General features: G+C 38.4%; 2 protein-coding genes across 4 annotated transcripts; one reads left to right on the top strand and one right to left on the bottom strand.

Annotated features, from left to right (window-relative positions):
* Nucleotides 1-6,763: 6,763 nt before the first annotated feature.
* On the top strand, nucleotides 6,764-9,228 carry LOC131333863 (uncharacterized protein At2g23090). The gene is made up of 3 exons (XM_058368649.1): nucleotides 6,764-7,246; nucleotides 7,538-7,578; nucleotides 8,897-9,228. The coding sequence occupies exons 1-3, from the start codon at nucleotides 7,171-7,173 to the stop codon at nucleotides 9,014-9,016; spliced, it is 237 nt and encodes a 78-aa protein (XP_058224632.1). The 5' UTR covers nucleotides 6,764-7,170; the 3' UTR covers nucleotides 9,017-9,228.
* A 1,338-nt stretch (nucleotides 9,229-10,566) lies between these two features.
* On the bottom strand, nucleotides 10,567-25,489 carry LOC131332308 (transcription initiation factor TFIID subunit 4b). 3 transcript variants are annotated; one of them, XM_058366457.1, is made up of 16 exons: nucleotides 25,302-25,488; nucleotides 25,169-25,229; nucleotides 24,977-25,085; nucleotides 17,118-17,563; nucleotides 16,904-16,999; nucleotides 16,389-16,769; nucleotides 15,962-16,270; nucleotides 14,739-14,869; nucleotides 14,548-14,635; nucleotides 14,007-14,142; nucleotides 13,832-13,887; nucleotides 13,705-13,761; nucleotides 13,456-13,596; nucleotides 13,305-13,370; nucleotides 12,646-12,913; nucleotides 10,567-11,128 (listed from the first exon to the last, which is right to left on the bottom strand). In XM_058366457.1, the coding sequence occupies exons 2-16, from the start codon at nucleotides 25,205-25,207 to the stop codon at nucleotides 10,956-10,958; spliced, it is 2,496 nt and encodes an 831-aa protein (XP_058222440.1). In that variant the 5' UTR covers nucleotides 25,208-25,229; nucleotides 25,302-25,488; the 3' UTR covers nucleotides 10,567-10,955. The 3 variants fall into 3 exon arrangements, with proteins under 3 accessions (XP_058222440.1, XP_058222442.1, XP_058222441.1); XM_058366459.1 differs by having other exon boundaries at nucleotides 17,118-17,548; nucleotides 25,169-25,489; XM_058366458.1 differs by having other exon boundaries at nucleotides 17,118-17,560; nucleotides 25,169-25,487.
* Nucleotides 25,490-25,850: the final 361 nt, after the last annotated feature.

Genomic DNA, 25,850 nt, shown 5'->3' with positions numbered 1-25,850 from the left:
GCGAACAAAGAATATTATTAAAGAATTATGTTATTAAGCTTATTAGTGATTCGTTAGTTTTCTCATAAATATATGTGAAGTACATTTTATGATAAGGAAAAATAGTTAGATGTCTTTGCTTATTTGGCTTTTTTTATTATCTATTTCCTCCATTTTTGTTATCTATTTCCTCCATTCTAATTTGGCTGTCTCTCGTTCTATCATAATTAGAGAAGATTTTGTATGTTTTTAATTAATAATAGTTTAGTTATACAACATGAATCTTATTTTCTAAATTTCAATTAATTATATTTAAAAAAAATGAAAATCACATATAAAGTATCAGTATACATTGAAAAATTTAGGTAATTTAAAGTGACGTCACTCCGATTGGTTTAACACTCTGAGAGTAACTCTCAACAAAAAGTAACAAATTGAGATCAACAGAGTATTATTAGTTAAAATAATCAACACTGCGTAATTAAAATCTGTACAGAAAAGAAATATACGATATTTTAATAGAAGTAGTACTTATTTTTCTAGGGAATAAGCAAGAATAATAACCAAACATGTCTATGTGTGATGGTCTCCTTCTCGTGATTTGTGATGTTTTATTTATCAAATTGGATCCCATGGTCATCATTACATTATATCATTCATAGAAAAATTAAAATAATTACAAAATACTAGTAATCTGTTGTCATTGAGAAAAATGTTGTCCAACCATGTGATCATTACGATGGACTGAATGATTTTTTTAAGTAAAACCTTACTAGTTAAGGTTTGGAGGTCAAAGGCGTCAATTGCCCCAACTCACTTCAGAGTTATGAATGAACAAAATATATTTCTTTAAAAAGACTAATTTTAGTTAGTCTACTAATTTACTAAAGATGCTAAATTACTTCAATCTCAAAAAAAAAAACCAAAAAAATAGTATGACTATGCTTGTTTTAGGTCTCTAAAACAAACCTCTTTATCTGCGCGCAAGCTCAATAAGTTTTTTCTTCATTTACTACTCTCATTTCTCTATCTCTTTTTTTACTCGGTACCCCAAAAAACTTCCTAAAAATCTAAACCCAAGTTTATATACTAATTTTCACATTCTTTTTCATTTGTTATCTAAATGTAATTTTTATTTATACAAAATTATAAGGGTTTTTTTTAGGGAAGAAATCTTACAACTTTAGATTGGTAAGAATAAATTACAAAAAATGTATTTGAACTAAAGTGCACAACTTGGACAAATAAATCTATGCGGAATTCCACTTACAAGTTATACATCAGCGGGGTTAGGGGGAATTGGGGGGTTAGTAAGTTAATTATACAATCACATCCATTTTTAACGCACCTAAATGCGCACACACTCACACAAATGTTTCCCTAACATTTTTGTGAATGTGTGTAATTGGTGTGTAAAATGGGTGTAGTTTCTCGACAAACTGCCAAGAATCCGTCTTCTTATTTTTGGGTCGACCCAACTATGGATTCACCAGTTTTTTTTGTTTTCGGTCTACAGAAGGTGCCTAACCTTTATTGCGCCAACCCAAGGGTTGGACCAGTTATTGGTGAATCCACTTTTCATACAATTGATCAGAGTTTGATTTTTAGGGTCCGGTCGTAAGGAAAAAAAAACTTGCGTATTCCTTAATCTCGGCATGAATTTCTTGCATTTAACCGGATTGAAGAAGAAATTAATAAAAAAACTGATCCAGACATATGCGACCGTCGGAAAAAAAAAAACCCTTATTGCGCCACGACAGCACCGCAATGCCAATCCGAAACCGTTATGATCGACATCCATAATTCACGGGCAGTTTCTAACTTGTTGACTAGGAAAGAGAAAAATAAAAAATGCTTCCCTATATAACCTTTAGAAAGGTGGTGTAGTAGCTGTATTGATAAGAGCAAAATGAATCAAATGATTACATAAATATGACAGAAAACAAAAATGGCTGCAACGAAAATCGATCCGAGATTTTAGAAGAAAGCAAACCTCGAACTCAGGTTAAGCCAGCCCATTGGGATTGACATGTGCGTATTTGGAGTGGATGTGCTGAGTTGCTCGGTTGAACTGAGGATCTACAGGAAATTGGATGGTTCAACTCCTAGGTTATCTTTACTCCTCATGAATGAGAATTAGGCGCCGGCTAGTTAAGCCTGAAGTTCAACGTCAACCCTAGGATTTCTTTCCCCTTATGCTAATGACTGTCCATTCAATTTAGGGATTTGTTACGTATACATTATTCGAATATGTAAAACCGTACATCCTACTTTAAATAGAGGTAATGACGTGTCGGAAACTATAAGGCATTGTTTGGAACTTGGGAATGGAAGTGGAAAAGGATGAAAATGATTAAGAAGAAAATGAAAGGGAAAGTTGAAGAAAAATTTGAGTTTGTGTTTGAAATTTTCTCCTCTCTTTCCTTAACAACCAAACAAAGGAAGAGAGAATTTTTAAAATTTTAATGCTTTATTTGGATTGATATTTGGAAATTTTTTTGAAAAATAGTAGGGGTAATAAGTTGAAAGATATAGAGAGAGAAATGTTGGAAGTAGGAAGAATCTAGAAGGAATCTAGGAGGAATTTTTTTTTAAATTTTTTTTGAAAAGGGAAGAGACCAAGGCATTAAAATTTTCCATCCTTTTCCTTTCCATCCCCAAATTTCAAACTTCGGGTTGGTGTTTTGCAATGAGGTGCACAACACCGTGCTGCCCACTTTCAAGCCATCGGATCGTGCATTTGACGGCTCGAATCTCATCTCGGCAATTAACGATCAAGAGTCGTTCATTGCTGATATAAGATCCGCGCTGTTGAACGCCCAATCTAATGATTCAGAGGTGTACAATACGGTACTGCGCACACCACTGTACAATACCATCTCCAATTCTCCAATCAAAGCCTAAGTGGTTGGTTGGATAAGAAGTCAAGGAGAGTATTAAATGAGTACTATTTTGGAGGATAAAGTATAGGAAAGTTTATCACATCCCATTTTAAAACCATGTTTTGTTACTTTAGTATAAGGCATGCCATGCCATAATTTCAGTGGGGTTGATGCATGTGATCATCTCCCTTTCAGACTTGAAACTACCCTACAAAAAAGCAACGAAAATGAAAGGAATAATTAATCGCCACAACTTTATTAGGAGTAGTATGTTCCTCTCTCTCTCTCTAGTCTATACCCTCTTACGTGTAGCCCTGATTATGTTTTCTTTTACTAATAAATAAGATATGTCCGGCCCACTTTACGCGCAGCTTGATTAATTTTCGATGTTCGGAAGTTAACGACCGGACAAACTCTCGAATGATCCCAAGATTTGAAATGATTGGCTTCCGTGAAATTCGAACTTGCGGTCTCATAAAAAGACAAACACTTACTATTCATTTTCACTCTACCTAATCCCTTAGGGTTGATTATGGTTTCTTGTTTTCATGCTTGTTGTTAGCAAAAACAAAAGCAATGGGAAGTTTATATAGTCTAGTTAATTTTGTGCTTTAATAAGTCCTTTTCTTTTTCTTGAAGCAAAAAATGGTGCTTTTCCTTTGATCTGTGCTCCTAAGGAGTAATTAACGTGCATTATTTATGCTTTAAAGGGCCTGAAATGGTGGTAAAGGCCCTTCCAACATTAAATACTCTTGACTTGAATTTTCCCAAATTATCTCTTGTAATCCGGATCAAAGATAATTTCAGTTCTGCTGAAGTAAATCTCAGATTGCTTCAGAGATTTTCCTCAAAACACGTTAATTAGTTCAATAATCTCTTCCAATGATGGCCTTGACAATGACTAACATGTAATTAAAGCAATTTTATTTGCCTCAAATTTAGAGACTGTGTTCAACGCTTCCACTCTATCAACCTCTCCCATATCACAGTCAGGGCAGGCTCAAGAGATTTGGATGCTCAATGCTAAATTGTGGGATGGTGCCCTATGCATTTTTGGAATTAAACGACAGAAATGTTTCTTTATATTAACACCAACAGCCAAAGTGGGTGGCTTGAATTCTACTTGACTTAGTTTTAAAACCTAACAGTTACAATAGCATTATTTTTGGAAAAATAATATTTCAAAAGAAAAAACGGCCCAAAAGACTCGATCTCGGACACTTCACATAAACTAAAATCAACTTACCACTGAGCTAGCAAAGACATTTGTATTGTAAAACGAACAAATAATAAATATACTAAATTACAAATAATATTGGAGTGCCCCTAAAATTTAAATTTTTTTGGATGCCTGAGGCACAGATCTCTTGAGCCTGGGCCGGCCCTGATCACAGTTGTGCAGAATAATCCACATACTTTGCGGTGGGTTCCACAAAAGTTTATAGTGTGGGAGGCTCCCCGGGCATTGCTGAGCATTGCTCTAAAAGAACCAAATAATTTTTCTTCAAATCCTGGTATTTTAGGAATGCAGATTTTTTTTTTGGTGTGTGGTGGGATGGTGGTGAAAGGGACCATGCATAAATTATACAAGGTATAGGGGTATTTTACAACACCGACCATCGTCCAATAACAGGGACTAATACAATTAAGAATCGAAATTCATGGGCCTTCACTTTAATCGATCAAAATTAAATCGAGTTTGCTCAAATTTCTCAATTACGCTTCTCAAATTAGCTAATTCGAGTAAGCAAGAGGTTCGTCAGGGGACACTTTCTCACGAAACACAATATCTGATGTTTTGAACAGAACGCATTGATGGTTAAACTCTGCTGCGATGACGAATGCACCAAAGCAGAATGCATTGGGCGCACCTGGCTATATATATATCAGCTATAAACTGCAGTTTCGTTTCGTTTCTTTCTCTCTCTTTTTCCTTCTTACCCATAATATAATTGGGAAAAAAAAAAAGTGATAAATTCTACCCATTGCCCCATCGAAAATCTTACACCCGCATTATAGCTAACTCATTTTTTGAGTAAAAGAGAAAGTCTAGAAACACAATAGTTTGCATGGATTGGCCCAGTTAATAAGCCCATTGTGAGAGGCCCAATAGAAAATCCCAAAACGAATGGAAAACCCGGCCCAAAACAAATGGAAAGCCTGGCCCAAGATTTACCTAAGCCATGCATATTAAAGGAGGTCTTTATGCTGACACGAATTGGGGATGGTGCTGTGCAATGGTGTGCGCAGCACCGTGCTGCACACCTTCGAACCGTCGAATCATGCATCCGACGGCTCAGATCTCATCTCGGCAACCAATGATAGAGAGCCGTTCATTTCCGGAAAAAAAAAACTAGAATGGCATACTTCAAATATTTGAACATAGTTTACCAAAAAAAAAAAATTTTGAACATTACCGTCGTTATAAGTTACTCAACTTACTTGTGATTGCTTGTATGATGAGGTATCACATATTTTCTTTGCAGATTGAGTAGTCTGCTCAGGGAAATTTCTGGCTTGTATCAATAAGAGGTATATTTTCAGCATCACACGAAACGCGTGTCAGCCTGACTTCGGGTTGGTGCTGTGCAATGAGATGCACAGCACCGTGCTGCGCACCTTCGAGCCGTCGGATTGTGCTGTGCAGTGAAGTGCACAGCTCTCAATCGTTAGTTGTCGAGATGAGATTCGAACCGTCGAATGAATGCACAATTCAACGGCTCAGAGGTGCGCAGCACGACTGCACAACACCAACCCGAAGTCAGGCTGACACGCGTTTCGTGTGATGCTGGAATTTCATTTATCCAAAACTTTGTATTTAACTATTTATTTAAGGTAGACGTTCGGAAATTAATTTTCACATTTTTTTTGTTCCATATAACCCACCTCTTTTTGGGTTTTGCGCATTCAAAAGTGAACCCTTTTTTTACCCATGGATAAACAACGAGATAAACTTATTCAAGCAGTCCCCACATCTCGACCGTCCAATTCAGCTTTGAACGGTTCGGATTTAAATGAAACTATTTCGGAGAAAAAATGAAATTCTTCTTCGAAAAAATTTCATTGACATGCGGACCGTCCAAAACACTTTTGATTCGTTGCGATTCACCTCTATAAATAACCATACGCAGTACCCTCCATTAAAAAGATTTTCTTATAAAGATTAAAGAATATACTCCCTCCGTCTCGATTTGTTTGTCCAATCTTAGGTTTCCAACTTATTAAGAAAACTAAATCTAATTCATTGATTTGAAAATTTACATAATCTCATTTATTGATTTTGAAATTGAACAGTCAATATAAATCAAAAAGGGAACAAACAAATCCTTCCGGAGGGAGTAGCTAATTTACATGCAATAAGGTAAAAAAAAAAAAGTGTGGTGATTAAAAAACCATGAAAGCGACTACCAGCACTTTTTCATACTTGTCAAACGAGATGAAAGGGAACAAGCATTGGAAAGGGACCTAGGAGTCCAAAATGTCAAACTTTTCGGTTCAATATTCCGCATCTTATGATTATCTTTTTATCTTAAAAAAATTTGGGTAAATTTATCTGGCATAATTTATGCTTTTGACTTGTGGGTTGAATGTATTTGCTTTTAATACTATATATTTCTTTCTAATTATTACTGTGTAGGCAACTTTTCTTTAGTAAATTCAAGTGCAACAAATACCCCCACAATACACCAGACCTGGGGACGTTGCCGAGTACCCTTCTGCCAAGTGGGGTATCAAGCGGGCATTCGGTCACTCATCTCGGCACAAAAAGGTCGAGAATCAACAATTTAGATCTTGACCGAATTCAAATCTGTATGCGCTTAGATCCCCGAATTGTTGGTACCGAGATGAACGACCGGATGCGAGCGCTCGGCACCCCACTTGGCATCATCCCTAAGTCCACACCCAATACACCAGAGCCAAAGTAGTTCGACATAAATACGTGGAACCCCACACAATAGAGGCGTAGTCAAACAAGTGATAAGGCCAACGTGGTGCTGCTGTCCTCCATAACTTGTTTCATCTAATCTTCCTTTTTATTTCTTGTATATTTATTTTGTCCTGAAGCAATTAAATTATTTCTGGTCCTCATATATTTCTATCTCTAGTCTAGTCTAGTCTAGTAAAATAAAAGTAGGTGGGCGTTAAATAAATACACGGTCCAAGCTCGAATTATTTATATATACACCGCGTCCCCCAATTCTTCGGCCCCCAAACCCATACACAGGCAAAAGGGGGCACGCAGCTCAAATTAGGGTTTCCAATTTCACAAATCGAATCTAGGTTTTCGAAATCAGCAGCGGCAGCAGCCATGGGCGGAGGCAACGGACAGAAGGCCAAGATGGCTCGCGAGAAGAATCTCGAGAAGTCTAAAGCCGGCGCTAAGGGTACGCACAATTTCTCCGTATACACGTACAATCACACGAATATCGATTTTTTTTTTTTTTTTTTTTGTGGTGTTCATTCTGTTCTGTTAAAGATGCATTTGATTTTCGTTGATCTGTCGATTGATCTGTGCGAACGATTTGATGATGTATAAAAACGTCTTCTTTTGGATTTTTCATCTGTTTCTCCTTGTAGTACTGTCTTTAAATTTTGTCTTTTTTGGTAATTAGGTGTAAAATTAATGGTTTTTAGAGGGGTTTTGATGTTGATCTGATGATTTGATATGTGGGCAGGGAGTCAGCTTGAGACCAACAAGAAAGCTATGTCGATCCAGGTTGATTCGTCTCTTATTCTTATTTCTCTGTCTTGATCACGACATAATATGTAGATAGATTAGGCTGTGCTTCGGTTAATTGAAGTCAATTTCAGTTTTGATGTTTTTTATCCTAATTTCTTTCGTATTTGTGTCCGTAAATTTGCAAATTGGGAAGGAATTTGTCCTCAAGTTTGACTTTTGGGGCAGTAGTTCAAAAGGATCTAGGGTTTTTTGATATTACGATGCTCTCGACAAAGCTCAATAAAATTAATTCGTGTGACAGGACCCAAGTGATTGGGACTTGAGGCTTGGTTTGGTTTAGTTAATAGGAGTTAAAGAAGTTCAAGTAACGCGATACAAACACCAAGTTGAAGGTGTGGTATGATTAACATAAAATAAAAAAAGGAAGGTGTGGGATGAAATTGTTCTTTTGTTTAAATTCATGTGTACTTCATTGAATAAGGTTATGGCTTGAGAACCCAATTGACTTTTTGGGTTAGTGGTGGACCAAAAAATACATAAATAAACCTTATCAAGATGAATTAGTACCTTTTTATATTGTTGGAGCAGGTTTGAGTAAGATACTTTCAGAATGCCTGTTTGATTATGGCTGCATAGCATCCATCTTATGCCCAGTGAGGCTGATTTAGGATCTATAATTTCGTGGAGGGATTTTTAAGGGAAAAGGAAACTATGGGATGATTCTCGTATCATCTTTTTCAGTGTGATCAAGTAGAATCCCTTAATTTTTTTCTTTTGCCTCCACTTGGTGAAATTTGGGGGACTGGCAAGAATTAACAGAGAAGCAGCAGTGCTAGTGTCTCTGTTGCTTCTCAATTTCCGCATAGTATTGTGTCAAATCAATAGTTATTGTATTGTCAATCCAGCAGAAAGTGGCAAAAAACTGCTATTCTCTGGAGCATGCTCTCATGCAACCTTATTTTTCTAAGTAGTTTAGTTGTTTATCTTGGATTCTTGGCATTGGTGGATCACATATGAAGAACTTCACTTGTTTTCAGCTTTACATACTAGGTGAGAACAGTGAATCTTTTTTATGCCGTTGGATTCACACAGCAAGGGGAAAGGAAAAAATTAATGATTTTCTCAGCAATTAGTCTATCTTTAAGGCAAATAAATACTCCTGCTTGAATTTTTTGGTCATATGTTGGAAGGATCCCATCCAACCATCAGAAAGGGTATTGACCAACTCGCAAACCATAAACTAATTGCAATAAGTGTAGTTAAACAACTGCTGGGCCAACTGCCCTTGTTACTATTGACTGAGTTTTTTGGTGTATTTACGATGTCTCTAATGAGTGATAGTTGTTGAATGCAGTGCAAGGTGTGCATGCAGACATTCATTTGCACCACATCAGAAGTGAAGTGCAAGGAACATGCTGAAGCAAAGCACCCCAAGGCCGACTTCTTCGCATGTTTTCCCCATCTCAAGGCCTAATGTGATAATGGGTTTTGTAATGTTGTTCCTTCCGCTATCGATGTGCTGAAGTTGGAATCTTTTCCAGTGTTGTTATTGAGCCTGTTCTAGACTAGGGAGATGATTTAGTTTCAACTGTGTGAAACATCATTATGGGATATGTCCCTGAGGGATTTCTTAAGTATAAATTGGGTGAAGTATGTCTATAATATGCCCTTTGCCTTTGGTTTGAACTCTTCTATTGTTGTGTGCTGGTGACTGGTGTTTTGTCTTTTTTGTTTCTGGAAACCGTCAACACCCAGAAACATGAACCGTTCCAATTTGAGTGACGTCCAGGTCTTGCCTATATATTTGGTTAACTTATATTGCAATAAACTAAAACTCTGAAGGAGTTGGCTTCTCGGGGGACTGCACTGTGCAGTCGGCAATTTCTGGACACAAGTGAGAGGTTCATTTGAATGATCGGAACCGTGTGAGATGTCTTGTAAATCTCGTTGAGAATCTCAACTGTCAGAAATCATGAAAATCATTAACCTGTTTGAAATGAATTTACCTGTATATATGGGTTTGATTGAATGAGATCGAACTGTTTCTCACAAACATAAATGCATTACGAACAGGTATTTATCGGCATCTGATTTTCAAGATTTTTCTAGAAGGCTAATCGGCATCCTATTTTCGTGATTTTGCAAGGTTAATGTTCTCAACAAGATGTGCAAAATAACAGTTTCGTTATGCCACACGGCCCGTATTGTACAACTATTGGAGTATACTTTTATAAATTCAAGCAATAAACATCAAACAAAACACCTTTCCAAGAGCATTATGATTTTTCTTTTTTCAACATTTCGTCCTGCCGAAACTCCTCCCACCAAGAGATGAAGTTGGCTTCTCGGCAGTCCCCAGCTGGAAACTGCACCGTGCAGTTGTTGATTTTGGGCACAAGCGAAACTCATTTTAATGGTCGGAACTGTTCATTTTGTAAAACTCATCGTATACTTTAATTGTGTCAAAATCATGAAAATCATTAAACCTGTTCGGAATGCATTTACGTTTGTAAAATTGAACGGAATGCATTTACGTTTGTAAAAATGAAGGCAATAGTCTGTCTGGTGCATGTAGCAGCAGGAAAAAACAGAAAATATACCTCTTTTTGATACAAGCCCAGAAATTTCTATGACAGACTACTCAATCTGCAAAGAAAATATGTGATACCTCATCATACAAGCAATCACGAGTAATTTATAAAGACGGTAGTGTTCAAAATTTTGAAGAATGCTATTCTAGTTATTTTTTCCTCCGGAGAAAACACACCAAATCTCAGTAGATTTTATTAGTATCTTTTTGGCAAAACACAACAGTTTAACTATCCATTGAGCAACAACCCTTCCACTTGGCACCTAAAGGCCAACTTCCGTGCTCGACGGGTGGTAAATTGGAAGCATCCCTGAAGGCATACAATAGTGGTAGCAAAATACCGACCAATCTTGAAAAGAATGGCAACGTCAATCTCAAATTACAGATCGCCAGTCCAGAAAAAGTAACAAAAAAGATTTGTGGTCACAACACGCTGACTCGAAAGCTCTACTTGATATTAGAGATACATAGTGCACACAAAAAAAACCCAAGACATTATGTTGCATTTATAATACAGAACTCAATTTGCATATTAGCAAATCGGCATTACAAGCATAAACTAGCAATCTTCCTTGCTAGCACATGGAGAAGCACAAAAAAATACATAAAATTACAGTTGCCGAGCGTGCCTTTGGTAACAACAATGCATTGGATCTTAGCAAGCCTTTTTAAAGAACTCAAGCTCAACACGTCACTGGAACTACGGAATCATTATAAATGTGCCTTTGGAAACAACAGATTAGCATTGGATCTTAGCAAGCCTTGCCTTTTAAAGAACTCAAGCTGCACATCTTGCTGGAATCACGATTGCATCCGGGAATTGTTATTCAGCTACAGCATCACCACGCATTTTTTCATACAAGCGATACATCACTGTAGACTTCGACATCTGGGGCTCCCTTTCGAGGACAGCAATAACATCCTTAATCGAGATAGAGGGAGTGGCTTTAGTTTGAGGCACCACAACTTGATTCCTCGCCAATTTCCTACTCGACCCTATTGACAGAACAAGGGTTAAAATCAGAACTCGTGAAATGGAACAAGCAACACAAACTATCATTTCGCGGAAATTTACCACACTAAGGCTCCATTCAATTCCCTAGACGTGCCAAAATATTGAAGAGTGTTCATAGATGCTGTTAAATGAACTGAGCTGTATCCCTGTTTTATTTTGACAATGTGAACAAACAATCATGCAAGGAAATAACATAAAACAAAAAGGTATCTTGGTAATTGTCCTGATTTTTCCTCACCAAACCTCCAAATTTGCCTGAAATTCTGCCTTCAAATTTGAAGACTTGCAACTCCAAGAAATGATAATTATATGGTCCTGATAAGGTAATAATTGGTCCCGGAACTAGGAAGTTGTTAATTAACTCGACATACACTCTGAGAAGAATCAATTTCCAACAGAACAAAGGGCAATTATAAGCTAGCTTACTTAACTAAGTTAACTAAAGGCATTTGCAATCAATTCTGAATTATCACTCATTTGACTTTTCAGCTAATTGGACCCCGAAAAATGGAGCCGCTCATTTGAGCTGCTAAAATAGAAATCGAAAAATTACACCACAATCTTTCAAGTTGAATATGTATGCACAAAAAGGGTATCCGAACAATAACTTCACAAAAACTAATGATAGCTACTTTACCAAACAAGTTGAGCTTTCTGACGCAACTAACAAAAACTTGCACAAAACACATTAACAATATGTTTGCAGTCTTTTAAGCTAATAATACGCAAAGGAATCAATTGAAAAGATTAGTTATCCGGAATATTCACACATTAATTCTCTTTCCTTGAGAGTCTACCAATGAATACTCTCTTGCGTGAACTTGTTCTGCCCTAACAATATTTTAAGGAGCAACTAAAAATTATGGTATTCTCTAGCTTCAAGTTTCATGCTATTGGTTTAATCCAAAAAAAAAAAGTTTCATGCAATATGGTTTAATGATGTTCTGCTAACAAACCCTACTGTTAAGGGTTACTTAACAAATCATTCAAATCTCAGCTGACTTGGCAATACTTTTCCCCAGTTACATTTGTCAACGTTGATTAACATACTAGTGACTGCAAAAACCAAGCAATTTAATATGAATCATTGACTACTCTTTTTATCAAATACTGTTTCTAATGCAAGAGAAGAAAATCATCGTTGTGACGTGTTTAAATGGACAATACATTCTGCACTCAGGCATATGAGAGACTTCTAATTCACACACACACACACACACACAGAGAGAGAGAGAGAGAGAGAGAGAGAGAGAGAGAGAGAGAGTAGCCGCCATGGTGTATTTGATAAACTTGTAGCACAACGAAGGAAATACCACTATTTGGTAAAAATGTAGCACAACTAAGGAAATACCGCCATCAACAAAATGGTTCCTTCATAAATTTTATACTATAAAATAAGTCGACATCTTCGAAAACCTCTGTACTAAGAAGCTATGCCCACATGTAAAACATTGCTAACACCAAAATTTGGCTAAAAAACTGCCTAATTCAAGCTTACCAAATGCCAAAGAAGCAGCTGAGGGGACTCTTTTCTCTCCTCCTTCAATATCCCTTGCATTTTTTGCAGAGGTTGATGAAGGCTTGAAACTCATTTCTTTGCCCTGCTGAGAACCAGAAGCCACATCGACTCCCCCTCCTTCACGTTTCTGTCGGGCCTGCTCAGCCATTAGCTGCCATTTTGACAGCATATCATCCCCTCCAACAGCAGCTCGGGCAGCAACATTTGCAGCTGTGGCCCGCATCTTGTCATCCTCGTCTTTGTTTGCCTGCATATGTAGTAAAAGTTGAAAAAAAAAAAACTATTTCCCCCCCTTTGAGTGGTGAATATTCTTCTGTCAATCATGCTCTATGTTACATGGAGTGTGGATCAGGTATCTAATGCGAATATGTGTCTTAAGTGCTCAATTCCTCCAATTTTCATTTCAAGGTCACAGGGACCCACTGTAAAATTCATATTCTTAAAATATTCCTTCAATTTCTAAGATAAATAGTGTATACAAGGTGCATTTAGGTGTATCACGAGTAATATATAAGTTGTATGCAAAGTTCATGGCAAATTATAATTACAAAATATGCTTGCTTGGCGTCCAAGACAGGTGCTTAAATCTACATTTGGAAGAGTTAAGAGTCTGTGTACCGCAAAATCATGCTCAATACCTTAAGTGTTTTCACACGACCATCATCTCTCTCCTTATCACCATCAACTCCAGCATCACCATCTAGCTGCAATCATTTAAATAACACTTAAAACACATGTATCTAAGCAGGCAAATGCACAAAATAAATTGAATTTGCAAGAGCAACTCACTTCATTGAGCTTTTGGAGTTTTTCTGCTTCCGACTGCTTTTTCTCCCATTCTTCCCTGGCTTTCTGGTTAATCGCCAAGATCTGCTTCCGAACATCTGAAGTTACAATAGTTTGGTGCCTTGGCTTCTCAATATCAACCCGCTACAAGAGTTCATGTCAACATATTGGGTCAAAATCAACTTTCATTTCTTTGACTACTCATTTTCACAAAGAGGAAAGAAAAAAACGATAAGGCAAAAAAAGACCAACCTGCTTTGACAGTCTGATCAGATTACTTATCAGCCCACGCATTCTTTCCTCTACACACTGGACTTTCAGTTACATAAGAAAGGTGCAAGATTAACAAGGAAAAAAGCATACTGGTCAAGAATCTCACCAGTGACAAGCATCTCTCCACATCATTGCTTGAACTTTTCACACCGCATTTTGACACTGCCACGATACACATTCCAAATTGTCAAGCTGCATGCTTCAAAAAATTGGTTCTCTCCAGAAACAAAATTCATAAATTCAACAGAGATTAAATTTTCATCACAAAACGAATGTTTAACTGATTTCTGCCAATTTCTTTTGAAGGGGTATTTTCTGCAAAATCAGCCTTTCTTCTTCTTCTTGCACAACCCTTCGAGATGCTTCTGAAACTCGACTTTCTTCCTTGGGCCCGGAAAGCAGCTGTTCTTCCTCTTCCTACATTACACAGCATATCAAAGAACTGTGAGCTCCTCTTAAAGTATCTGCAAAGCGTGTTTAGTTAGACCATCACTAAGGGTTCAATAGCTAAATGGCTAGCACTGCTTCTACAATGGTGCAGATCTTATTTCATCTATTTATTTCAAATCATGATGCATTGAATTGCTACATGTGGGCCCATGGTGAAAGAGGTAGAAATGAATGGACACGCTATATTTTAGCTATAGTGCCTTGTAATCAATTCTGCACAATATACAGATATAGGTAAATATAACATGTGTTTTGCCCCACCATAGGAAGAGGCAATCTGGAGTTTCATACTAAAATATAGTTGTAGGCTAGCATACCATTAGAGAGCGCTATTAACTGACATTCCAGAAAGATGATGGCAAAACATCGTACCCTAAGATTAACTCCGCTAACAGCAGTTACATCATTGAGTTGATCGATGCTTTGATCCGCAAAGGTCCCAGATACTTTTTGCTTCTTACTGTCAGATATAACAAAAAAAAGGTTGATGATAGTGAGTGAGAAACAAAAGTGCACCAACAATCAAAGACTGATTTTCAGTTTCGTCAGCTAAAGAAATACACCTTGATAGAGGTGGCGACGAACCAAGGGATTCAAGTGGTTTCTTCTGACCAATAGGAGGCCTTTTCGGGGGAGTCTTTGCATTATTTCCAGGTCCAACTGGAGTAAGTGCAGATGGGATTCGAGAACTTAACTGATAAAACATGAAAGCAACAAGTAAGCCAATGGACAGCCGGAAGCAAAAATATGACAACAAAGTAATTAATCGTGAATACTTTGGAAAATTATAGTAAACCAAAAAAGTTCCTTTTCCGAAGAGAACAATTAATAATCCCATTAATAGGAAAGGGAAGAGCTTTGAACATAAAAGAAAGGAAGAGGTCAATTAAAAATGATAAGACATCAAAAATTAAGAGTAACGCATAAAAAACAAGAGAAGGAAAACTGAAGAGTCAAGCAAACGCAGGAGAACTGATTCTCCAATGATAAATAAGTTCTATGAAAGAATTTTCCTGCAAAATGCTTATTCTTTTGCTGACAAAGTCATGTTGAAAATCAACCACGCGCTATCGCTATATTTATGGACTATACACATACGACAATGTACTGGATGTATTTACGAGGGCCCTGTCGATATAGACCATCTATGTCATTGCCGGCCTCTTGCATGTACATGCAAGAATGCCCTATAGAGCTGCAAATTGAGCCTTTATATTTAATTGTCCTTTGTCTTGAAATAAGCACTTCAAAAAACCCTTAGAAGTAGCTTTTAAAATTGCTGGATAAATATTCTCTGTTCTTAGTTTGAGAAGAGCAATGAATATAAGATCAGTAGCTGCCACGACCCAAACCCATCGACGAAAATTCCGGGAATGTGAAGTTTATTTTATGGTAAAAATCAGGTTTTATCAGGTTCAAAGTTTCTAAAAGGCAATCACACATAAACCTCTATAGAAACTCTCTGACACTACTACAGGATTTAATGATTAAAGAGTACACACTATCCAGATTGATTAGCCATCAATTAGCAGCGAAAGACAATCAGGCAATCAAAATAGCTGGACGACTGAAATTAAGACAAACATCAGATCTAGTAGTCAAAATGTACGAACACCAACAGAAACCCGAAATGTTCCTAAAAATCTTCTATACATTCTTCACTGTTTAAGAGCGTTTGTAAGTGGTGGGACATTTCGTTTATCTCATCCTGAAGTTCAATCCACACATTAGAGAATCTTAGAATAAGACAGAACCATGTAAGTGTAAATGATCCCGTTAAGATTACCGAGTTATTGGGGTCCAGCTGTGCTGTCATAGAAGAAGATGCAGTATTAGAAGGCACCGTACTTGTAATCCCGGAGAACCCCATCCTGGCGGAATGCATCTCAAGGGCATCATCCTTTAAAGTTCCTGTCATTGCATTCCCATGTGCCTGTGAAGGGGAGAAAGAAGACAACCCCCTGGGGGAAGACAGAAGTGATTTGTACTGTTGCTCATTCCCCTGATCAACAGGCTCTTGTTTAACGTAAGCCATCGATGATTGAGCACCATTTTTCTGCTCTTGACCAGTTGATGATTGCCAATGAACCAAATTCTGTTGCAAAGATTTACTATTTTATCAAGTTAGAAAGATTCTTCACCGTTGTACTCTTCACCTAAATAAGTTTGCCACTTGAATTTAGAAATATTCAGCCTGAGTTGATGTCACTGACCTGATTTGCATCAATGCTTTGATGAACTGAAGCTTGCCTCATTTGTGAATCATGGGGTTGCTGTTTGAGAGATGCGGCTGAAGCATTAACATTAGATCCAGAAAATGGGTGATAACTATTGCCTGCACTTCCATAAATTGGAAAAGATGGCTTCTTGCCCATTGTCGAATTGGCTGAATCAGATTTCAGTTGTGATGCAGAAGACGGGATATGTGACATGTCACTGGTGCCTCCCTTCTGGTGAAGTTGTGCAAATGACTGGGGAACATTTCCCTGATGAGGACCAACAGTTTGCATTTTCTGATGCTGTTCTTGTGCAGAAGCTTGGGATTGTAATGATAACTGGTTGGGTCCAGTCTGCGAGTTTCGAGCCTGTTTTCCCTGTTTGGTTTCAGCAAAACCCCAATCAAAGTATAGTTTAGATAATCTTTGTGGTTTTCAGAATCAACTTTGTAGAACACTTTTTTTTTATTAAGTAATATGTAACTCCAACCAAATAACTGATTTATGATTACCTGAGCATGTAATTTATACACTGCGATCTTGAGCATCTGGTCCCCAACAATAGATCTCATGTTCTGGACAAAGATATCTTTGGAGATTTCATTTTTCTGAATAAAAATGAAATTTTACCCCATCAGCTGGAGAGTCATCACAAAAGATTATCCAACGTAAGACATTCATAAGACTCGTAAAGTTGATAAATAGAAGTCAACGTCTGGGATCCACCTTCAGTTTATTAAAAACAGTTTGAAGTTGCATGGATCTGTCTTTATCTAGTTGAGGTGTTAAGAGTGGTAGCAACAGGCCAAAAGGCACTTGTCCACGTGGATTCCCGGGCTTCTGTTCTGTTGCCGCTGCATGTTGGTTAATTTTTGGTAACTCGGGATTTTTTTCAGAATTATGAATGCTGGGTGGTCTAGAAAAATGGAGGGTATTTTGTTCTGCTTGCCGTTGTCGACGATCATCTAGCAATTGATTGTCAATCTGTTGCCGCTGATTCTCAGGACCAGATCCATGTTGCTTTAGATCCGTCTCAGATGAATGTTGAGCCTGTTGCTGGGACCCATTCAGATTTTGTTGACTTCGAGAATTCGCTGTTTCATCTTGGCTGGAAGTGTGCCATGGGGGAAATAACTGACTGGAAGTGCGATAGATTCCTTTAGATAAAGCTGCTGTTAAGTGCAATACTCAATCAATAATCAATCAAGATGCTTCTAAGAAGGGAACAAAAATAACTAGCAAAGTGTCCAAAGGGTCAAAGGCAGTAAATCCAAGTATGAAGGCCACTTGAGCAGACTAGTCCCATAATATACAAAAGGAAACTTTGAAATATGATCCTCAATGAACAAACTGACTAAAACATACACTACCAGTCTACCACAAATCAAAGAAAGAGAAGTATGTTGATAATACAATATCCTGTTCGGTATACATCAATAAGAAACCCACATACGAACTCTCGTGTACATGCTCTGCTATCGGTCAAAACAACAAGCTTACTACATTTTATAATTTTTTTTCCTACTCATATCCAGTATAAATCTAGCTTTCCAAAATGAGTTCATAATCCATAGCTACTGGCCAAAACATTATAGTTGTTAGCGTTATATTTTAGTTTTTTTGCTGTTAGTCTGTGCTAGTGATTTTACAGGGTAGGTTATTTTCTTGTTTCAGGTCATAACATCATAAATACATGGCTGGTAGAGAAGCTTATTATGCCCCTACATCTTTACCCTAGTTATTCTTTCTTCCTCCTTTTCCCTATCTCACCTTCTTCTTCTTCCTTCCCTTAAAACCTAAGTCCTATTTTGCAACTTAAATATAAACCTCCGTGAGCCCATTCCTCTCCGGTACAACTAAAATGGGTTTGCATTCTATGTCAAATTGTTAATGCATTGACCTTCCAACGGGAATTCCTTACAGCATACCCTCAACCAGTAATAGGCAATAAGAACAACAAAAGGTACTTGTCAAACAAAATCAACAAAAGGTACAGCCTCTCCCTTCCTAAAATGTTAGACAATGAATGTCAATAGCTATCAACAAGCTCATCTGCACAAATAACCACTCACTGCGTCAACAATAACAACAACAAATGCGCAGCCTCTTCCTTCCTGACACAGTGAAAGGTCCACTTAACGAATGTCAAAAATAAAAATACAAGCTGGTTTACGCAAATATAAACCCACTGCTGGCTTCTACAGAGAAATTTGAATCAGATGATGTACGGCCTGTTTGATTAGTCAGATTAGACGCGCGATTCGATCATCAATCCAAGCGAACTCTATTTTCACCCTTTGCATGCAACAGTCCAAGTATTACATGTCCATAAGACAACCAATCATAAAGCATATGCATTTGAGGATATACATATCAGGCACTTAGGCACATATTCACATTAGATACCCGTTCCACACTCCATGCAACATTGAGGATTGATAGAAGAACATTCACCACTAAAAGGAGGGAAAATGGTTATTTTTTAAATCTTTTTACGACATATGCAGGCAAACAAAGACGAGGATACAAGATGCAGGCCACAGCTGCAAATGTTGCTGCCCGAGCTGCTGTTGGAGGGGATGATATGCTGTCAGAATGGAAACTAATGGCTGAGAAGGCCCGAGAGAAACATGAATGAGGGGGAATCGATGTGGCTTTTTTGGTTCTCAACCGGGCAAAGAAGTGAATTTCAAGCCTTCATCAACCTCTGCAAAAAATGCGAGGGATACTGAAGGAGGAGAGAAAAGGGTCCCCAGAGCTGCTTCTTTGGCATTTGGTAAGCTTAAATTAGGCAGTTTTTTCGCTAAACTTTCGTGTTAGCAAAGTTTGTACAAGTGGGCATAGAAAGTTAGAAAATGAATGTCTATTGTATGAACAAGCTCGTCCCCACAAATAACCACTCACTCCATAACAATAGAAACAACAAATACACAGCCTCTTCCTTCCCGACACTTTGAAGTTACACTTGTGAATGTGAAAAACAAAATACTTGCTAGTCTACACAGAATCTAGTATTGGATTGTGTATGACCTTGCCCCGCAACAGGGCAAGGATTACATATCCATTAGACAACCAATCCTAAAAAAATATGCACATACAGTACATTGGAGGATGCGGTATAATTAAACCCTTCCTCTTACAGCCCCTTTGGATGGTGAGAAAGGGTGAGAATAAAAGATTGGAGTTTGGCATCAAATCTCACCAATTCGTGGGAAACAAAAATATACCACTAAACACACAATTTCTTTTCACTTTTCACCATGCCTCACCTCTTTATCCATCCAAAAAAGTGATAGGATTTCTTCTTCGGTTCTTCCTTTTCTTTTCTCACCATCCCCCGAGGGGGCTGTTAGTTAGTATGGAGGAGGTACAAATTTATATGTCCCAAGGTACGGTAGGACGTATCCCCTTATCATTTCCGACCACTCAAACATTGTTGTTCGGTATTCTACCCTAGCATGTGAAAAAGTAGCAAATGCTAAAACCCCTTTGCACACTGACCCAGGATCATGTTTCTTAATAGCTCACAGCCTCACATCAAGCACAAGCTAAAGTTATGAAATTAAAACTAAGTCAATTCAAATCCTTAAACTTCTACAAACAACAAAGAGGAAGTACAGACTTATTGTACATAAAAGGATTTCAACAACGGAAAAACAAACAATAAGTAGAGTCCTAATTTCGCACTCCATTTAGTTAGCTCAATTTGAGGGTTATTATTGAACTGATTACTATCAAATGGAAGGTATACTTAATCCTACCCAATAATCAGATCCAGGTAGCCGTCGGGAAGTTTACAATAGCACTAAGTCTCCTAATCATTCAGTAGGACCCTTGCTCCCACTCTCAATTCTCGCTCTCGTGAATTTAAGTAATCCTGGATTTTTTTGAAAGACGCTTTCACGCTCGCGCAGGAGCACTATGTGACTTAGCCCTAGCATGTGAAAAGTATAAAATGCTAAAACCCTACTTTGAAATTATAGACTAAGCACTCCTAAGCTGACCCAGTATCATGTTTCTTAATAACCCACACTAAGTATACACTAAGTTATAAAACTAAACTATTTTTTTTTTTTTTGAACAGCAAAGAAAATTTATTAATTTTTGAAAACAGATTACAAAGATTAAAAGGATCCGAAGCACGAGGCATCAAATAGAGCAAAGAGAACTCTGACAATCATATGCCATGCTGCTAGGAACCAAAAGGGAAAATAACCACCCGTGGATGGCAAGAAGCCAACCCGGGCCAAAAACCCAAAGAAGAGACAAAACACACCCAACCACATGCCCCTGAGATGATTAATGATCAATCATGAGTTTACTTAAAACTTCCTCATCATCACCCAAATAATCTTCGGCCAAGATTTTGTCGATAGACCGAGCAGCCTTTGCATCATCCAGGTGAAACCTGTTAGTGTCTCCGGAAAAAGTGGATAAAGCCGCAGCAGCAATCGCAGATCTAAACACAATGCTTTTTTGCTTCTTTTTTCCGCCTGTCTTCTTGGATTTGTGATTCTTACTTGCACCCCTCTTCTTGGGTTTTGGAATGCCCAAAATATTGTCTACTGACTTCTGTTCCCATTTTTCTTTCCCTGAATTCTTAGCCTCCTCAACTGGGTTGAGGTCAACAAAAAGATGGATGCCCTCAACTTCCTTGTCATTTAAAAAGCCTACTTTTGATAGGTTCCAAAAGCCTTCATTAGGTTCCGCAACCTCTGAAGCAGGGTCATATACCATTGCGCCATCTTCTGAACAAGGAGTATTATCCCCCGCAACAATTGCTCCATCATAAAAGGTTTGGGATTTTTCCTTTGCAGCTATTTCACTATCCTCACTACCCTGAAAAGACTCCGAAGGTTCAGAGTCGGCCACAAGCATATTATCCTCATCAAGATTGACCTCATTGAGTCTAGTATCGACGCCACCACTTACTGACTTGCAATGGGATTCGCTTCTGTGAACAACGTCCAGCTCCGCATTTGAAGAGGACCCATTGGTTGCACTCATAGACACCGGAATAACCCCCACATCGTCCTCCTCCTCTTCCTTTGATTCTTCCTCTGAATTCGAGGAAATATCTAGACTAACTCTTGGAATCTGTTTCTCCGCTTCATGTGGTTGGTTACACGGATCTTCCATCACCTTAACTTTGTAGCTCTTACCTTCGACATCAACGGTAATCCACTCGTCAATTTCCTTGAAAATATTTGTGGCGATTAGAATCTTAGCCTCCGCAAGAGATGACATCTTCAGTGTTGATTCGTCTGTAGATATGAAGGAACCCCATAATTCCCCAATAGATTGGAAGGAAGTATTACTCCATACATTGAGCGGAGTCCCATAACAACACAACCAAACAAATCTTTCAGCACACGCCGCTTGACCATCCCACGGATTAGTTTCAGAAAACCACCTTTGAAGACAGCGTTCTTTAACCATTTTCTCCATTTCGTCTCTGCTAGAACAAGTTAAAATCACAGACCTCCCACCCAATGCCTTAATATCAATATTGTCAAAGCCCATCCCTGCCATCTGGACTTCAACTCAAACTATATTGTAAAGACCCGGTATTTTTTTTTATAAATAATAATAATTATCAAAATATTATTTGCTCAAAAAATTATTTATGTCGTCACACCAGTTTTATTTCCGTAATCGATCGTGTGCACGCGTATCCGGCAAGTGGTTTTTCCTAATGTGTTCGTGCGTTGCACCGGATCATTTTCCCCCATCCTTCATTTTTTTCGGTAGAGAGGGAGCAAACAAAATCCCCCATTCTTCTCCTTAATTCCCTCCAAGTGAGACAACACATCATGACCCAAGAGTTAAAACCCCCCATGCCAAGATCCAAACCCAATATTATAACCCCTTTCCTCCCTTTTAGTTTTTGTTCCCAGCACATACACACCCACGGCAGAAAGAGAGAGAGCACGCAGTGTGGGAGAGAGAGAGAGGGGGCAGCCGGCCTCCATAGTCACCACCTCTCGCCATCATCGCCACCTCTCGTCACCACCCGAACACCACACCTTCTCCTCCTCTTCCCAACCGAACTCCTCCACCACCTCTCCACCTCACCAACCGGACTGCCACCTGCCATCATCACCCGCCACCTCCTCCCACCACCCGAACTCCTCCATCACCTCCAGCCAACCACTATCACCATCCGACCACGCTCACCCCCAACCGGATCCCACCACCGGTCAGCACCACCGCCACCTCCAGCCGCCGCTCATCCTCTCACCATCATTTTAGCTGAGCTCCGCCGCAGCCTCGACCTGCCACCGAACCCCTCCGAAAACCTTTTCGCGGACAAGAGGTAGTCCGGAACTCACCTCCCTACGTATATATTATGTTCCGTAATGATTTTTGTTTTTGTTTCGGTATGATAAGATTCGGACCCGACGTCGCCGGTCGCACCCGGCCGAAAACCATGTTTCTTTTTTTTTTGAATAAAGTGGCCATTGGAATATTGAAAACTTAATTAGATTATTTACTTTTTGTCCCCTTGAGTTTGAATAGCTTTTAAACCACCATAATGAATAAGTGATAACATTATAAGTCCTACGGTTAATAAATTTCCGGTTTAATCTTAGTTTAATCGCATGATAAATTTATTTGCATGATAAACTCGATGACATGATAAATTTTTATTGCATGTTAGTTTTGCATGATTTGTTCTTATTGTGAAATTAATTGTTGTTAGTCTGTTAGCATGTTAAGTAAAAATGTTAAACTGTGTGAAATGCTGTTGTACTTAGAATGGACATTAGGTTCATAGGGGTTTGGTGTACTTAGATAGAAGATCACATAGACGATTTTTAAGTTAAAGGAAATCGGAAGATAGGAGATGAGGTAATTGGGGGTTAGCCAGAGGAATGATGTTTACGTGGGATTTTTGGAGGTTACCCAGTCAATCCGGATCTGTTGGAGGTTATCCACAGAGTCTAGTTTGGGAGAGGAGAAATGAAGCCAGGGTATGGCAGTTGATGGTCGATTCGAAACCTTAGGATATGGCATTACGCGATTGCTCTTTTTGAATAGGAGATAAAAGGATGATATATATTATAGTACCAGGTTATGGTCTATATACTCCCAAGGTTACGGTTAGTTCCTTGTGGGCCCAGTGGTTACAGTTAGTTCCCTTGGGAATTCATCCTTGCGAGGTGGTTGATGACTCCGACTAAGTAAATAACTTAGGTCGTTTCATTAGGGCTCCCGGTTAGGGCAAGCAAGGAGGAGCGGTATCACGAATAGCCATAGTCCTAGTGGTTAGCATGGGAGGATGTTTCTCAAAGGTTGAGATTCTAGAATTCACTGAGTTAATGGCTAGTAATTGAATTTGATCTTATTGCTTAATTTGCCTTTTAATTTAACTGTATTGTACATGCCTTTGTTTGTAAGTTATGGGTTTCGGGTGGATTTTGGCTATTGAGTGTCATCGCTCACGGTACTATGTTGCCCTGGTAACTCGAACGTAAGGTATTGAAGACGGAACAGAAGGGCCGTAGGCAAAGAATGATTTAATGTTGACCAAAGAAGATATTATCGAACCCTAGTTACACCCTTAATTGCTTTGTAATTTCAATTAATTATTTTAATATTGTACAGTAAGAGAATCTGGCAAATTACTTTAAGGTTGGTATGTTGTGATTTGATTGTGTTGGAATTGACAAAACTTTTTGAATTTTAAATGCTTCGAAATGGAAAACCAACTGGAAATCTCTTTTCAATTTTTTTAATGTCTCTGAATTTTTGGGGTGTTACATATATAAACTTAAATCCTCAACATTTTACAACCAACAAAGAGGAAAAACACACTGATTGGCAAAAAATTGGATTTCAACAGAGAAAAAATCCCCAAAATAGGGAAGTCCTAATTTTGGTACTCCATGTAGTTAGCTCAATTTGAGGGCTATTATTGATCTGATTAGTAACAAATGGGAGGAAGGCATGACAGTCTAACACTAGGTATAAGCTAAAACCCTACTTTGAAATCACAGACTAAGCTCCTAAGCTGGCCCAAGATCTTTTTCTTAATAGCTCACACAAAGTATAAGCTAAAGTTGCAAAATTTAAACTAGATAAAGTCAGATCCAAGACATTTTACAACCAACAAAGAGGGAAATAAACTCAGTAACAAAAATTGGATTTCAACAGGGTAAAAAACCACAAAATAGGGGAAGTCCTAATTTTTGTACGCCATTTAGTTAGCGCAATTTGAGGGTTATTATTGATCTGATAACTAACAAATGGGAGGAAGACACAACAGTATAACACTAGGTATAAGCTAAAACCCTGCTTTCAAATTACAGACTAAGCTCCTAAGCTAACCCAGGATCATGTTTCTTATAGCTCACTCTACGTATAAGCTAAAGTAACAAAATTGAAACTAGATAAGTAAAATTTAAATCCGCAACACTTTACAAGCAACAAAGAGGAAAATAACTTATTAGACAAGAATGGATTTCAACAAAGGTAAAAACAGACAAAACTAGGGAAAGTCCTAATTTTGCACTCCATTTAGTTAGGGTTGAGGGGTTATTATCGATTGAAGGTTGAATCAGAGGAATGAAAGGAATACGCACCAGTGTCTGAATCAGAGGGTTGAGATGTGGAGGTATTATCGCCCTCTATGTCCCTGTTAAGTGCAGCTGTGAACGCCTCCACGTCAGCCCCTGAATGCATCGTTTCGTCCTACAAAACGAATTGTATTAGAACGATTAAAACTCTTCACTTCTCGAGAGAGAGAGAGAGAGAGAGAGAGAGAGAGAGGGAACCTCGTCTTCTTCGAGGAGCTTCATTATGGAGGGGTCCATCACGAACTTTGATTAGGGGTTCGTAATTTAGCGCTTGTGCTACTATATGCTAGGGCAAATTGATGGGATGCGATGCAGTTGTTCTTGCTGGATCTTTTCTGCTTCGGAATCCGGATTTGGTGCTTTACTTGGAGGGGAATTGGAAGTGGGAGAGTGAGGAAAACAGTGTAAAATCGCCAATCAGCGATGAAATACAGGATGCAGAGATCAGGGAGAGAGAGAGAGAGATGATTGCCCTGGCTTATATACATGGAGAGAGGTGTGATCAAGTGTGGCCAATTCTATTTTCAGAAAAATAAATCCGCACTTGTCTTCTTTGATTATTTATCAACCGGTATTCGATCCACATGATCTTCCACAACTTGTATCTTCTTAACAAGATCTACAAATTAAACAGTTTCGATTAAGAAATAAATCCAGAATGTGTTCACAATTTACCAATTACACTTCTTTGCGAGGGACTAAGAACTTCGCAGGTTCAACATGCGAGCTATTACCCTGTCCACGTTAGTCGCCCCCAAATATGGACCCGCCCAAGCTGGGAAAGATCAACAGCAGTCGTCGTCCAGTTTACCCCAAGATTTCTCTCCCCCTCTCTCTCTCTATATGTGTGTGCGCGCGCGAGTGTGTGCATGCATATTAT

The sequence above is a fragment of the Rhododendron vialii genome, chromosome 7a (genome assembly GCF_030253575.1).
Source record: "Rhododendron vialii isolate Sample 1 chromosome 7a, ASM3025357v1".
In the NCBI taxonomy this organism is placed as follows: Eukaryota; Viridiplantae; Streptophyta; class Magnoliopsida; order Ericales; family Ericaceae; genus Rhododendron; species Rhododendron vialii.
The sequence above is the reverse complement of the archived record's forward strand: the minus strand, read 5'-3'. Positions and strand labels throughout refer to the sequence as shown.

What these genes read in the sequence shown, in the direction of transcription:
- LOC131332308 (XM_058366457.1), bottom strand. Translation starts at nt 25,207, where the DNA reads ATGGACCCCTCCATAATGAAGCTCCTCGAAGAAGACGAG. An exon ending in AAAGAAATTGGCAGAAATCA is followed by an intron (nt 13,888 to 14,006) that starts GTTAAACATTCG and finishes GTATCGTGGCAG; the next exon opens with TGTCAAAATGCGGTGTGAAA. An exon ending in AACTCCAAAAGCTCAATGAA is followed by an intron (nt 13,371 to 13,455) that starts GTGAGTTGCTCT and finishes AAATGATTGCAG; the next exon opens with CTAGATGGTGATGCTGGAGT.
- LOC131333863 (XM_058368649.1), top strand. Translation starts at nt 7,171, where the DNA reads ATGGGCGGAGGCAACGGACAGAAGGCCAAGATGGCTCGCGAGAAGAAT. An exon ending in GTCTAAAGCCGGCGCTAAGG is followed by an intron (nt 7,247 to 7,537) that starts GTACGCACAATT and finishes ATATGTGGGCAG; the next exon opens with GGAGTCAGCTTGAGACCAAC. An exon ending in AGAAAGCTATGTCGATCCAG is followed by an intron (nt 7,579 to 8,896) that starts GTTGATTCGTCT and finishes TGTTGAATGCAG; the next exon opens with TGCAAGGTGTGCATGCAGAC.